Genomic DNA, 16,872 nt, shown 5'->3' on the forward strand with positions numbered 1-16,872 from the left:
TGGCAGAAAATGCACTGCCAAAAGGATTATGTGGTGGGTAGCACAGTGTGTGTGACATCAGGCATGCTGGGTAAAGTGGATCCAGGGTTGTTTACTGTAGAGGTGGCTGAAGCTCTTTAATACTTTACTTTCAACAGGTTCAGTCCTTCACGTCTCTCACTACCCATTCACACACAGGAAGAACCAAACGTAGGCCTAAACGTGGGAGGTGCTCCACCCCCCCCCCCTGAATATTTCACAAGTACAATATATTTATACTGCCATTAGCTAGCCGTGACTTACAAACCCAAATAGTTACATGAACCACTTTATTAATATTGTCACTTGACGCAAGTTAACTTCAGTGCTTGTGCCTGAAGCTTATGATTTTTTTTTTTTTTTTTACGTTTTTACCGGTTAAATAAAGCGGCTACAAACTACCATGAGCAAAAGCAAAAGCAAAATAGACAACACCTTGGTTCTTTTTTAATATTGTAATGCTAATAAACACTTCTGAAGGTAAATTATATGTCTGGAGGTTGCAGAAGCAGAAACGTGGGACAGACTGCTCACTCTAAAGATGGAACTGGGGAAAAAAAAGCAGAATACATCAACCATTTATGGTTTGATTCCCACACAGTGTCAAATAACATATCGCCCCATGTGGATATATCTATAAATATAACGTATTAAAGTGAAAAAGGCAGGGATGGATAAGAGCAGAAGATTGTGTTGCGTAACTGGTGACTGATGATGTTAAGCATGACTGACATTGTGAGAGGGAGAAATGAAGGACAAGTGGATGTCTCCACCTGATACAACTTTCAAAAATCCAATATCACTCTCCAAGTATCAACGTTCACTCGCACAATGTCAAAAGTAATTCTGATGGAAATTAGGCGAAGCGTGTGACACCTAAAAACTATTTCCTGAAAGCATAAAAAACTTTAAAGCACCAATATTTTGCTTATTTTGAGTATTTCCTTCAAGGAGGTAGGCAGATTATTTAGGCATTTAAAAAACAACAAAACAAAAAAAAAAACTGCTGCATGACTGCAGAGGCCAGAAGCAGGTAGGCAAGAGTTGTTAGTTGTTTTCGTATTATCATTGAAGGGCAATTTATATTTTGGTCATTGGATTTTCTGTTATAAAAAAAACATATAAAAAAAACAAGTAAATAATTAATGGTTATCTTACAAAACTTTAAAAACCAGTCAAATAAAATTTTTGGTTTAAAAAAAAAAATAATAATAATAGAAAACAGAAACAAACAACTGTTTTTTTCATATTGTTTGACAGGAAGTTACTGTTTTCAAAGTAAGAGCGTGTTTGAGGGTGGCTGAGAAATAATTTCGACGCTGCTCCGTAACAGAAGTTAATGGACATGGATCATATTTTTAGAAACAATAAAAGAGTGTGTCTCAGGGAAGAGGTCATGATTGGAGAAAAAACTCTTTCACCGCACTTTGGTGTAATGTGTGTGCAGAAAAAAAACAAACCTTACCCTCTGATGTCATACCAAACACGTAACTGATGTAGCTAAACTGAGCACTTGTTCCTTATTAATAGCAGCGCACCTCTGTTAAACTGTGCAAATTAACTGTATTAACTATATATATACATATATGTACCAGTTAGATGGATCTCTCAGTGTGTCCTAACCCAGACCTTCCTCTAAACCAGTGTTTCCCGACTAGGGGTACGCGTACCCCAAGGGGTATGTGGACAAATTAAGAATTTATTTCCAAGATAATAAAAAATTCTGTCATTTCATAAGTTTGTCAGTAAAATGGTACGTGCGCGCTATGACTTGTTTTTAAAATTTAATTGCCTGTTTAAAGGGGACGTATTCAAAGAAGCTCCTTTTGTGGTAAATGTCATAAAAGCTATATACTGTATAACACAGGCAGATTAATTATTTGTTTTGTATTTATTTATTTATTTATATTAATTATTATTTTTTTCTTATTTTTTCCTAATTTCAACTTTTTGCATTTTTCTTTAATAACAATACAATCATAATATATTAGTATTAATAATACAAATACTACTCAGTATGCTTTTAGAATCTCACAGTTGCTATAGGTCCAACATAAAAAAAAGGACTAAGCAAAGAGGGAATACTATTTAGAAAAATATCAGTAAAAAAGGTCCGGGTTGAATTTGAAATCTGTTTGTAGTGTAATATCAACAACATTTGCCTCAGGCTCTACATTGGATCCCCATCAGATAAGAAAAATAACACTTAAAAGAGGAAGAGCAGGAGCTAACCTTGTAAAAAACTGTCTTACATAGAAGAAATGTTCTAATATCTGCAAGAATTTCATACGCTTAAAAAATTATTTGATTAACTCAACATTGAGCCTTTGGGAGCTGAGTGAGTGACTTTGGCAGCATATCTAATGAGACAGATAATCTCTTTGATGTTTAGCGCTTGAACTTGTATAAAGACAAATATATGACTTTTCCTGACTGTAAATATGACACAAACTACTTTATATTTGCTTCTTGGCTAAGGTAACATATCTGTTTTAAAGGTGCGGTCTGCATCTCTTATAAAAGTGACTTTTTGTCATATTTGCTAAAGCTGTCACTATGTAAGGACAGCTTTACATGAAACTAGTAGTTTGTGTAAAAAAAAAACAGACTCATTGAGTCCTCCCTGCTGCTCCTGCAGCCTTTGGCAGATTGCCAGAATGCACCGCGACCGAGCAAAAATAACCAATCAGAGCCAGGATTGTGTTAAATGGACTGTCTGACAGCTGTTGCTCACAGGGCCCGCCCCTTTCTCGGAGCTAGAGCGCTTTCTTTTTTACAGTGTATGGTCTGGAGGAGTAGAAGATGGAATTGTTAACTTTTCTGCTAGAAAGTTAATTACTGCTGCTTGATTTACATTATGTTTGATTTGTAATTGTTACACTAGAACTCTGTGGTGCATGTGTTGTTTGTGTGCGCACAGCAGCCTATCTGTGTCACTGTGTTGTTGCTGCTTTTGCTGAGATGTGTGCACATAGAGAGAGAGAAGTGCTGCAGTAACATGATTTTAACAGAGCATGTTATATTACTGTGATGTTGCTGTCTGGCTAACGTTAGCTTGTTAGCTCCTCTGAGGGAGGGACTTTAGAAAGTTTGGAGGCAGGGCAAGAGAGCAGCGGGGAGGGAGGGGGAGGGAGGGATCTGTAAGTTGCGGACTACACCTTTAAGGGGGACCAAGCCGGTTCAATGTTAACAATTCTTAATGGTTGAATTATCATGGATAGGGTCAATGTGCTTTATGGCCTACTCCACCATATCACCGATATACATAAACTTTCATAGCCCAATTAATCTCCACTTTCTATCTCCTGCAGCTTAATGCTGGGTCAGGGAGAGGGTCAAAATAATGATTCACAAGCCAAGCCTCCAAGAAACACAGCAGCATCACTGTTACTTTTCCTCTAATTAGCTCTCAATATGCAATAAATCAATGGAAAAAGCACATTTACTGCGAGGAATTCCCTTCAAAAGGGCAGAGAGGGGCAGACAACGGTTAAACAGAATGTGAATCATCATCTCTTAGCTGAGAGAACATTATTTAAGAGTTAAAAGAGCATAGGGCAGGATCTAGAAATCCGACTCCATAGTGACACCACGGTGGTTAGTGTAACTGCAGCCATCACCGGAGCCCAGCTGATTAGATACTGTGGATAGAGGATGAATACTCGACCGAAGCCTGACGGGACCCGACGACACCGGACGGCTCGGGTTTGTACAGATAATTAGAACTGGTGGTCGCGTTTGCTCACATAGTGTTGTTTGCACGCAGCGTTCTTCCCTTCCTGCTGCAGCTGAAGAATGCAGCTTTATCTGTAACAGTGAGAGCTGTGATTTGCGGGGCAAGGAGAATGAAGCAGAGGACAAATTTAAAGGATCACACAGTTGAAACAATCCTTTTTCTGCACAATAACATGGATTATCTTATCTTTGATACATGGATTATGTAAACAGATACAATGGGTCTCTTGCGTGCACTGCGCCCCTGTTTGTGTTTGACGTTCACTTGTTACCCGTGCGCTGATCTGAGATTGACATTATCAGTTGTTTATTAATAATTATCGGTGCTTAGCACTTAAACGTAAATATGTAATCTCTTTGAGAAAAAAAAAAGGCTTTAACTGTTGGGTCTGACTAGGACGAGAAAATGCGGCCTGATCAGCACTCTGTCACTGTGATTGTTTACTGCAAGACCTGTGCACATGCCTCTGCGTACATCTGTGGAACTAAACAGTAATTTAGTCCACCGTGCTTGTCTTCTTTTAGTCTCCAAGCCGTCTTCTTCTTATTCTTTATTATTTTCGGGTGTTGGGCCGCATCTCCCAAGCGTTCGAGAACACGGACTAGCGTCATTTGACATCACGTCTGCAGATTTGCACCTAGAACAGCAGTACAACATGTCACACACAATCTGTTCAAGGCAATAGGGAGAAATGTGTGTAGACTCATTCTCTTTGGTCTTGAGCACTTCATCAACCATTAGCATTAAAAGCCTAAAATAAACAAATACATAAAGTTTATCTTCTCGAAGCACAAGTGTTAAAGGGATACAATTGTAAATAGGTGCGTATATACTTGTCTGTGAGTGGACAGATGATTGTATAATGGATCACATGAATTGTATAATTATATAGATATATATCAATTAATTATGTGTGTATATATGTGTATATTTATAGTGTAAATAGGTGTATATTATAAGAAGATTATATGTGTAGTACTAGATATTATAATACTTCCTCCTACTCCTTTTCCAACATATATAGGCTTCATGAGCAGGATTTCTGTAACATTTGCTGTCTCTGCCTTGTTTGATTTATTTAAATATTTTTTTTAATTACTATTATTATATTTTTTTCTCCTCATTGTGAGATACACTGCTATTGTGTTCATGTTTGAAATAAAATAAAATAAAATAAAAATATGTTTATTTTTTCACAAATCCTGCCCTATGCTCCTTTAACGTAAAGCATGAGATTTAAAAATTGATACACGTGAGTTTTTACAACATTCCCTATAAGCCAGCCCTGCCAACAATGCCTCAAGGAGTTGAGAAATGTGTCGCAACATAGTTTCAGACTATTTTTCAGACTGTCAAGTGATTTGGGTCGATAAATTGGAATGAAGACCTGTGGGAACAAATGCTATTACCACCGATCTGCATTTTGGTGGGATGACAGGAAGGCAGCACCCCTGCTCCTTTAGAGTATTAGAGTAGTGTTTTACATCTCTGCAAATGCACATTCATCTGTCTGTTGGAGATATCTAAAGCAATGTGTTATATTATCCTCGTCTACAACGACTGGGTGAATGTATACATAGTATTTGATATCAACCACTGTTGTCAAGTCGTAGTGACAGATGGCGGTGTTTTCTGTCTGAGGTTACTTCACAAGTTTGAACATAAACGGTTGAGAAATCAAAAAAAGAAAGAAACTCAGACGAAAAGTGTTACTAAGCTGTGTAACGACGATATATCACCTTCAGAATACAATTACATTGATTTGGTAAAAAGCTTACTGAAGCCTAGGGATGGACGCTAGTTCTCTGAGTTTATTTGTTGGCAGAATGCTAGAGGAGAGGGCTGGCTAAGGCTTCCATTAGTGTTTCGATCAAGTTTAGAATGCAATAACAAAGTCAAAAACACACTTCTCACATCACTTTCACACTCATCAAACCCCCCAGTGACCCCTTCCGCCCAGTGTGTCTTTATGGAAGATACCATTTTCTAAGGAACAGAAACGTTCCCTCCGTAGGTCAGAATAGAATGATCTCTCAGATCATCCATCCATCCATCCATCTTCATACCCGCTTATTCCCGTTTAGCAGGGTCGCGGGGGTCTGCCGGTGCCAATCTCCAGCTCTCCTAGGGCGCTGGGCTGGGGTACACCCTGGACAGGGTGCCAGTCCATCACAGGGCAATCTCTCAGATCAACATTTATTTATTTATTTCAAACAAACAAATAAATAAATAAATAAAAAATAAATAAATAAATAAATAAAATAGATGAAGATGAATAAACAAAATAAAAAAAGTCAATTTCAATATAATACACATTTGACTCGTTCGACAAGGGATAGGAAGAAGCCTAGGCTTGTTAAGTCCTAATAAACTAAATGTATTATACAAATAAATACTCCAATCGAGCTAGTAAAAAAAACTGAACAAAAAACAAAAAAGCAAAGAACAGAAAATGAACATGCACCATTAACATCTTGGAGATTTACATTCTCCTTCCTCATTTCTGTACTTTTCAGAGATACTGTATATCTTTTGTACATTTTTTTAAACTGCATTACATTCATACTTTGTTTAATCGTTTCATCATGATCGTTCCATACAAATGGTAATACAGTTTTTAAAATGGTCGTAATGTTTCAAGTTTAGCTTCTTTCTAACGTTTGTGAATGTTTTTTGTATGTTTACAGGTAGTAGTTTATTTTTTGCTTCATATCTTATTTGTGCAGTCTTAAATTCTACCAGATCCACAAACTTGTGTGTGGTTTTAAAAACAGTATATTGCTGTGTTCATAATACCCTACATTGTTTACTATACAATGTAGGGTATAGTAAACAATGCTCTTTATTTTTGGAACATCTAACATTTGTAACATTTTTCAACATTGTATTGGTTCTCAGTCACTGTTGCCCTAAAACAGGGGTTCTCAACATTAGGGCCAGGACCCCATTTGAGATTGTGAGACACTGGGAAGGGGTCCCTAGAGGCCTTCAAAAAAACTAAAACTATTTTCTGAACAATTTGAGTCAATTTTTGCTTATTTTTACCCATTTTCTGCCACTACACAAAACTTTGCCATATTTTTGCTCCTTTTAATGCATTTTCGCTACATTACTCCCATTTCTGCATCAAATTTTTATGCCTTTTCTGCACATTTTTTTTTTTTTTTAATTTTAAAGACATTTTTGGCACTTATAAACCTTTTCCACCACTTTTACCACCTAATGTCACATATGTTGACTTTTAACCTCTTTTCACCATATTTCTTGCTTATTTTTTGCCAATTTAACCACATTCACAATTTTTCATGCCCATTATTTGCCATTTTAAACTAATTTTTCCTACTTTTCAAATTACTTCTTGAATGTTCATGTCTGTGTCCAACCACCGTCAGGTACAGTGGGGGTCCCCAGTCTCTGGCACCCTTATTTTGGGGGTTGCGGGCTGAAAAGGTTGAGAACCGCTGCCCCCAAAAGACTGAAATCTAACATGTGAAATGCTATTTTAAAAGCTAATACAGCCAATAGCTTTACTACGAAGGTGAAAGTCAACTGTTTGCTACCCGTTTCTTACTGTGTGATTCAACTAGTGGTACAAATGTTAAAATATGACTTCAAACCATATCACTTTTTTAAAATGATAATTCTTGATTCTTAAACTCACAATTCATTTACGCATCATAATTTATTTCCTATTGAGTGGTTTATTTCTTTTTTCTTTCTGCAAATAGATGCACATATTTCTTCATTTTAGAGTTAAACTGAGAAAAACTGTAAATCATGGGAACAATACATTCGAAAAGACAAGACCATTACTCACTGATTCTCCCATTACTTAAAAATCAAGTACCTCAAAATAAAGCTCAACATCGACACATTTTTCACACTATCAGACTGTTAGGAAATCAGTGTCAGTTGGTTGCCTTGAATCTATGAGTTGTGAGCTGGAGATGTGAGCAGTGAGTGTGAAAGCTCGGGCTGTACAGCAGCCGGCTGAGGGCAGCCGTGGTGGAGAACAGCTGGATTTAGGCTACGCTCACAGACGCTGCTGACTCGTCTGGAGGCTGAGGGCACAAATGAACGCCTGCAGTGCCGTCTCGCTGTTTGGTGGGATGTGTTGGTGCCATGACGATATGCTGTCCATCTGGCACAGTTTGTTACCGAGTGAGTGGGAGGAGCTACAGAGGATGATTGTAGTCATTCGTTTATCTCTGATCTGTCTTCGAGACTGTTCGATGTGTCACATTGACCTGGAGCTGGCTCTGCAGGTCTTTTGCATAGTCAGTGCTCAGGTAATTTCTAAATAATAATAAGAATAAAAGCCCATTGCTACCTAGAGGGGGAAATGTGCACAGTCAATAAACTTCACTGTAAAGGGACGAATGAAGGGTTAGCATTACACTATGTAAATGTAAATAAACATTTTGGTAACTTAACTTGAAGTTTTATACATAAGGCTGACATTGTGCTGTCATTATCCATCATTCATTTTTTTTGGGTTAGGTGGAGGGATCTAGTGGAGTTAGGTAGGATTAGGGGTTAGGTTAACGAACGACACTTAATGACAACCTTCATGACACTTTATTCATTCCTTCCACCATATAGTTGTTTGCTGTCCACCGCGGAGAATCCACTTCCGCCACCCACAGCTGCGCTAGTCACTTCCGGGTTCTGTACACTCGCGCTAAAGTTGCTTCATGCACGGACTTTTCTTTTGAAAACAAACTTCAGCAAGAACACACACCTAGACACCACTTTATGTCCTCATAACAAGTAATCAGACATGGGAGATGGACTGGTACTGATCGTTGTCTTTAGTTTGTTCTCACACGCGCGCGCACACGCACGCACACACGACTGATGACGACACATGTAACAACGGGGACGGCGTCTCTGAAGGTCCATTTATAGAAATGTAAACAAAGGCTACACTAAAGCTTTACCGTTTAAATACATGACAATAAGTGCAGCTGTACTTTTGGTTAATATGTTCTTTCTTACAGAATAATTGTTTGTTTTATGTCTGAATTAGTTTTGGATCAAGTTGTTCAAGTACAAAAGGGCTTAAAGCAAAAAAATCCATTTGTATTATTTAATTCCATCAACCAATGAGAATCGGTAAGGAATCGAATCGATAAGCAGTATCGATAATCGAATCGGAATCACTAAATTCTTATCAATTCCCAACCCTATTTAAATGTAAAAAAAAAAATAAAAAATCACTAAACAATGTGTGTTTTCTGAAAAGAGGAGCAGTTTGCAAAAGGTTCTTTACTCTCCTGAAGTAAAATACATAAGTCATTGGCAAAGCTGTGAATTCGGCACATAGCGCACAGCATGATGGACTGACTGGTTACTGACTGTGCAAAGCAAGTTGCCTCCCATTGGATTATAGGGTAAAATGGAAAGAATACTGTACTACAAGCAGAGTGCTTGGATAAAAAGAGTGCAAGGGTAGAGCTAAGATGTTTTTTTATGTTTATGTACACTTTGAATAGTCACAAGAGGCTTTCAAAGTTTCTATTTTGGATCCTCAGTAAGATAAAATCCTAAATAAGGTTTAAAAAAATAAAACACACTGTTTCCTAAATAATAGCTGAACTTTGGGCGCTGTAAAAAGACTATACAGTTAGTACTGACAAACTGACTAAGTCAACCATTTACACACATTAGTTATCAAGAACAAAAAAACTGTTTGGTTCTTCTGCTGATATTTTGTGAGTCAGACTGGCACAGAAGGCTTAGAAAACAACAACACAATGACTGATGCTTTCTAATAACAACGTCTCTGATTCCAGCTATTTTTTTCTTCTTGGTTATTTATCGTTTTTCATGAAGACGAGAGAAACATTTTCAGCAAGAACTTAAGGAAAAAAAGCAAACAATTTTTCCTCCCCAGATCACATCTTTACAAACCTATCAGTAGAAGATGTAAAAGCAGTTAAGATGAACTGTTATGGTTTGGACAAAGGTGAATTTGCACTGATTTGAAAAACAGTGAAATAAATACACTTTGACCAAAAGCCCTTATATTGACAATCAAAAAAAAAGCTTTAGGCGCAGCTTGCAGAGGAAAAAAAGGAATTTATCACCATGGTTGAAATGTATTGCCACTGTTGCACAGCACTATGAAATTGCCTTAAGCTTTGCAAGTATTACATCAAACAGGAGTTGTGAATAATGTTGGGACCGTTTGTGGCGCATATTTTCACTTGTTATCAGACATGATCTCCATTTTTAATTATTTCGAGCTGAGGTGTGCATGAAGGGAGGAACAACTGTTCACAAATCTGGATGAGGAATTGCAAAGACCTCAGCAGATTAATGCATGGAGGAGGATCCTCACACATGATTACATTTTTACTGTAAGTGCATGTGCATATGAGCAATTTCTAAGCATTTCAGCATGTTTCCATTGCTGTGTGTAGCAAAGCATGAGGAAGCTTTTCACTCTGAGCGTGTGCCTGCACAGCATTAAGAAAAAAAAAAAAAGAAGAAAAAAACAGAAAGAAAAGAAAATCGTTACCAGCATGAGAGATTACATTCTGTGACTTGCTTAGAGCCATTAGGAGAAAAAGACAACGAGGCAGCGGGATTACTTTGATCTGGAAAGAGGAGCATGGAGGGAGGACAAGGGCCACATTGACAGTGTGCTACCAACAGCATCACCAGAAGGGAGATCAGGTTTGGCTGAGCACTGACAGATTGTTTTTGTTAATATGTTGGGAAAGGAGGAGATATAAAATTAAAACAGAGATAAACAGAAAAGATCTGATTCACCTTGCAAAATGTAAACCAAAAAGCCTTTGTCACCAACCAGCTTTAGGTACAAATGAAGAGCAAAAAGGAAAAAGCCAGAGACAACAGAAGAAGCCATACACCAGACATGGGTAACTAGCAGCCCAGGGGGCCACATGTGGCCCTCGGATCAGATACTGTCACATTTTTTTGGCCCCCACTGTGATAGAGTTGCCCAACCCTGCCCTACACATTATGAGAATCAACAGACCCACAGCAATATCAAACGGTCACGTGATCATGCTGCCTTTTCCTCTCAGGCTGAGAGTTTTAATGACAGCGGAGGGCAGACTGCTGTGATGACACAAGCTACAGGAAGTATACAACGCCAAACTGTTTAAGGCAACTCAAAATCATCCAAAAAAACCACCAATGATTATGATGGAAATGAGTATTTGAGCACAGCTTAGGATGAGGCAGCAGACCTCCTAGAGAAGGGTTTAGCAACCTTTAGCATCATGAGAACCATTTAAGTCCCGCTGTCCAAACAAACATATTTTTTTCCTCCAGTACGTTTCATTATGTCATCGCAAAATAGCTGTGGGTTAATTATAATATTCACATTAAAGGAAAAAAAATAGTTTGTACTTTAGGCATTTTTTTTTGCTGTTGAACACAATGAGCTCGTTATAGTGTTTTGATGAAACTGGACTCCTTTCTTACTGGTGACTGCCGCACACAACTGTTAACCCTCAGGCTGCTGTCAAATGGCTAATTTTCTGTTTCTGTCATGACTGAAAAGTGTTTGAACAATGTTTTTCTTTTTAGTGAACAGACAGGAGAGATCACGGTTGGAATTGAGTGGGTGGAGGCACCGGTGTGTGCTGCCGCATTAATGGTGAGGTTACAGACGAGGTAGCGGCAGAATGTCCAGGTACTGAAGCATCCTTCACATCCTTCAGATCTGTGTCATTAAGGGGGCGGGGCTTCCCTGTAGCACTAAGGCTGCCAAAGATCTTATATCGTGTAAGATGAACACGTAAAAACTTTGACCTGGAGCAAAGATTTCTCCTCTTTCAGTGCTGGTATTTTGTAGTAAACACACTTCATTCAGGTTGAATGACAATGAATGAGCCAGATGATGTACTTGATGGTTAGAGGTGAACAGTGATTGGTCGCTGACCCACGGGGGGGAGGAACCCAAAGGTTGCGGAACCCTGTCCTAGACCCTCCGTGTACAGCATAGTGACATATACTGACCTGGGCTTGAGACAGCATTAGTGGTGGTGGGTTCAATTATTGCTACAGGGGGGGAAAGGGGGGAAAAGGGATGGGGAGGGAAAGAGGACATTCATGTATTATTAACAGAATGGAGACGAGAAAATAAAAGAATACAGCATGCAGAGGACAGAAGGACAAGGAGAGGGGACACATCCTCTTCATGCAATGAGGACTGATGTCTTGCAAAATGCAAAGTAAGGAACATAACTAGCACTGGTAATGGTCACAGTTACCTCACATAGGCAGGGGTTAGTGCTCAGGCCAAAAAAAAAGTTAAAATATATATAAAAAATATCCCCAAAGCCAGTGTTGTGTCAAAGACAATCAGTACTTTGATGTCAGCAATTGTCTGATCTAAAATGTTCTTAGACAATGGGAGGAAACAGGAGTACCTACAGTAAACCATGCACATGTATGAAGAACATGCAAAAAGGGCAACACTTGGACCTATGGTCTATGCACTGGGAGGCAGTGGAGCACCACTGAGAAGGCCTTTCAATGATTTCATACAAGCAAAATCATTTCAGTTTGCCGAATTGTAATTTTTTTTTAATAACAAATGTGATTTTCTGATGACTGTTTAGTGGAACAGTGCAAAGGGTTTATCTCGCCCCCAAGGAGAAACAGATGATATTGTGACAGGAAGGGCATTCCCAAAGCAAGCGATACGATTATTATTAGTTACTTGATGCACTGCGATGACTGAAAATACTCGACAGCATAATGTGTGATTTCTTTCTTTAAGAGACATGTAGAATATCAGATATAAAGTAAACCACATAAATCAATACATCAAAGATCAGTTGCTTGAAAAAAGATGTAAAAAGTTGAATTTACTACTCAAAAGTTGGTTTAATCTCAACCGTAAACGCAAAGTTTGTTAACATTTTCGTGCATTGCATTTTGGGATATAGAGTCATGGAGACAGATGCATAGAAGTGTTTTTACTTCATTTTGCTATCACGGGGAATACCGAAAACAAACTAGAAAAATAGTGTCAAGCAAATCCCTGTCTTCGTTGTTGGGCGAAGAAACTCAAGAAATCACATCAAGAGTGAAGTAAAAACAATTTCATGCATCAGTTTAGATTCTTGGTCTGAGCCCGAGCCCAACCCAAGCCCGACCCGAGCTCGGGCCTCACTTTCCCACTCAGCTGTCGGGCCGGGCTTCATTTTAAAAAAAATTTAAACTTTTTTTTTTTATCTCTATTACATTAATATTTTTTGATAAACACAAATCACTTATATATTGTTGTGGTATCGTTTCTAAAGTGATTTCTGCTAGTAGTGGCGTTGTGTTGCGTTTTGTTGTTCAGCGTTCACATTCACTGAATATTATTTGCTGATTTTGCTCATTCCTCACTTGCTGCTGGAGCTCAGGGAACAAATATGATTGCGTGCTTCAGTCAGGTCTGCACTCCACGCACGGGCCGCCCGGTCTGGTCTGCAAACTGTAACGGACTTGGTTCTGGTTATGTTCCACTTGTGTGTATTCAGTGGTTAACTGATGCTGAGATTTCCCATGGCCGAGAAGGCATCATGACGACGTGTAGCTTTCTCTGCCAATGTGTGTCTTTGTTTACATGTGTTCTGAGTGTATGAAGGTGTAAGACGGTTGCTTGTGTGTTTGATTGTTAATTTTTGGTGTTTTACTATGACCTCCATTAAAGCCTGTAAAACTGTGATAACGACTCGAGTCACGTCATTACAATACCTTTTGGGCAGCGCTAAGTGTGTGTGTGCGCCCCCCCCCCTCTCTCCCCCTCGCTGTGCGAGGCACCGCACTACTAATCTACCGGCTGCAATACGGGTTTGCTTCGGGCTCGGACCTACAATTTAAGTTAATGGGTCGGGCTCGGGTCGGGCTTTATGCCCGCGGGCCCGGATCGGGTCGGGCTGGATTTTTTGGGCCCGATCTAAACTCTAGTTTACAGGACTCCACAAAATGCATTGTGCAAAGCGGTGGCGATCAAAACAAACTTAGAGTGGCAATTTGAACCTTTTACATCTTTGAAAAGTTAAAAAAATAAGCTTCATTTAACCAGGAAAGTCTCATTGACATTAACAATCTCTTTTTCAACTTATTGATCTATGAAGTCTCCCCTATGGATTCAGCTGATGAAACATTTTCATGTCCAGTACTTTTAAATGTGCGACAGGAAGTCCAAACCAATATTATCTACTTCACACACCAGCCAGTGGTCCCATCTGGGAACTAGAATACTGTGGGATCAATTAATGTTCAAGGATGTGAGTCAAACTACTCCTGCTGTGTACGTTTTTTTTAGTGGATCTAAAGCTCACTTTACACTCACACTTAGTCTGTCCCTGATGACTTTGTCCCAAGACTCATTTATCACATTGCCAACTATTTTGGGTATGAATTCATTTGTGGAATATAATTATTACTGAACGTTAGATAAGAAGTTGTTCAGTAGCAAATATAAAGATCCTGAACAGGGTGGTCCCGTGTTTGATAAACAAGAACTTAATTAGGAAACACAAGCTGTGGAGTGCTAAAGCAAATATAATCTTTACAACAAGAATATTCAAGTCAAATTGGACTTGCGGTCAAAAGCTATTCACAGCATATGAATAGTGCGGCTATTTGCGGCTGTTAAACTATTTATATTTCACATAACGGTATTGCGTAAGCCACCCTATTTGAAACGGCTTCGTGGCAAACCAAGGACTTATCTGCCAAAATAGAAACCATGGCCTGTATTACTACATCGTCACACATACCCACATAAAAAGGAAATCATACTTTTTTGTTGTTGTTGTTGCATTGGGCTGTTGAATCTAGGCCATGCAATTGTGCAGAGACCTACTTTGGCCCAGTTCAAATATACACTTTGGAACTCAGAATTGAGCACCTCAATCACGGGGAAATAAGGGAGTCCACAATGTGCCATCAATCTGAGGTCAGTGTTGCTTTAAGAGCAATATCGCAACCACTAATTAACACCGCTATGGCAACAATACAACTTCAACTTATTATTTTTTAAGGGCAAGTAGAGTAAAAGTTTGTTTTCATGGTATATTACATTTTGCTCTAAGTATATTGAACATTTTTTCTGTAAATGTTGCCATTTATTATAGTCCTTGGGAAACTGATATGTAAAGACTGTTTCTTTTCAGTTCTTTCTATAAAGAGAAAGCTGGGTGCCCGATTTGATTATTCCCTGAGCATGATTCCAGCAAGGATTCATTTCATAAGGTCGCGGACACCTCTCCATTACTGTGGAACATGTCTTTTGACACGCAATCTCTCCCTCCGAGCGGCACCGAGTCTCAGAATCATTCTTTCATTCAATAGTGCAGCGACTCATTTCATGTGCTGTATGGCACTCACCCCTTTGCTACTGCTTTGTAGATAAACCACATTATTTCTCCATTATTTCATTCCATGAAAAGCTATTGTCTTTGTTCTTAGTAAAAAAGGAGAATGTAAGGGAGTTATCAGATAGAATTTGGAGCACGTAATGTTCGTGTGGAAATACTGCTCAGAGTTTAGCTCAGTAAATGCATTTCATTTTGCTAAACCTCGGCCACGCTCTGTAGTTTTCACAGCCAGAAGGTATTATTTAAGTAACTGTTGGGGTTTTACTTTAAACAAAAATATAATTTTCTTTTTTAACCAATAACAATAATGGAAAAAAAAATGCATTTCACCTTCTATATCATTGGTTCCATATTCCTTTCTCATTTCTGAATCGTGCGTAGCATATCTCTATATGAACACAAATGTGCGTAGCATAGATCTGTATGAACACAAACGTGCGTAGCATACATCTGTATGAACACAAACGTGTTCGTACAGCGGTCGCTGGAGCAGCCTACGTTCGCTATACAGTAGAGCAAGCTAATTAGGCGTGGTTCATTATGTTTAATCTGGTTGGTCGATGCTTTGATGTGATCCATTTTATTGTTGTCTGTCCGTTGATCATTTAAAAAAAAAAAAAAAACATTTACTCAGTAACAGGTGTAGAAATTTAACAAGACGGACCCTCGCAGTTTCAGTTCATGTTTTAATCAAGAAGATTTTCATCATCATTATAATGATTATCATTTTCAACTAAAAACAAGACAGTCATCAACATCCCCCGCCAGATTGGCTGTTATGATAACTCGCATCCTTTTACTAAATGTCCTAAATCTAAAAACATAGATGTATACATAAGAAAATATTATCACATCAGAATATAAAATTACTATCTTAAATGGTTTCTAAGAAAAGCTGTTCCCTTTGAAGATACGATAACTTCGGCAAAAAATATTTTTGCGCACTTCTCATTTTCAAACTCCATCAAGGTATTGATACCCTGAAGCCACACTTTGTGGCAGGGGATAATACACATGATAAAACCCCGTATTTTTTATTTGTATCTGTTCATTTTTCACTTTCTTACATTACATGCTCCAAATCCTATCTGTTAACTCCCTTACATGAAATAACACGTACCCCCATTTGAGAAACACTGTTCTATACCAACTAATTGTTCTGGGATTGTTGGCCACTAAGAGCAGAAAACAGGTCATCGCTTTTTCACAATCCATGGCAAAAAACAACAATAACTGAACCATACAAATGAAATTAAAAAAAACCTCCTACAACAATTATTAGAATCAACAAGGAAGCTAAATGTTTAATGGACTGTGGAAGGATACACAGTATTCCCACTCATGGACGTAAACACAAAGCAGATACAGTAAATTGTGCACACAAGTGCACATTATAGGAATAAAAACCACAATCCCTTACAACTGAGTGCTTGAACAAACTTGTTTGCTAATTGCTACAAACACCTAAGCCAATAGTTAAAAATCATGAAGATAATAAAGGAACAGGTTGTCTTTTCTGAATTATTATGGTAGGGCTATATTCATCTCCACTACTCAACAAGAGTGAATTATGGAGTCAGTGCTCATGAATACTCACTTTCTTTACATGAACTGAGCTATCTCTTAAATCCTCACTATGATAGAGTGGTTGCTGGTGCAGCCTATGTTCGCTATAGAGCAAGCTAATTAGTTATTCCTCCTTTATCATTTTTAACAGCAGCCAGAGCATGCATCATCCTGTGAGCTCACGCAGAGATC

The 16,872-nt window shown here is 38.4% G+C and overlaps 1 protein-coding gene across 2 annotated transcripts in view; it reads right to left on the reverse strand.

Annotated features, from left to right (window-relative positions):
• The window catches only part of negr1 (neuronal growth regulator 1), a 212,084-nt gene that overhangs the window by 32,357 nt on the left and 162,855 nt on the right, over window positions 1-16,872 (reverse strand). Inside the window, exon 7 of one of the 2 annotated variants that reach the window (XM_028444488.1) lies at window positions 11,750-11,791. The exons of the other annotated variant lie outside the window; for it this stretch is intronic. Within the exon in view, the coding sequence (XP_028300289.1) occupies window positions 11,750-11,791 (42 nt within the window). The remainder of the gene's footprint in view (window positions 1-11,749; window positions 11,792-16,872) is intronic. 2 annotated transcript variants of the gene reach the window in all.

The sequence above is a fragment of the Gouania willdenowi genome, chromosome 4 (genome assembly GCF_900634775.1).
Source record: "Gouania willdenowi chromosome 4, fGouWil2.1, whole genome shotgun sequence".
NCBI classification, from domain to species: Eukaryota; Metazoa; Chordata; class Actinopteri; order Blenniiformes; family Gobiesocidae; genus Gouania; species Gouania willdenowi.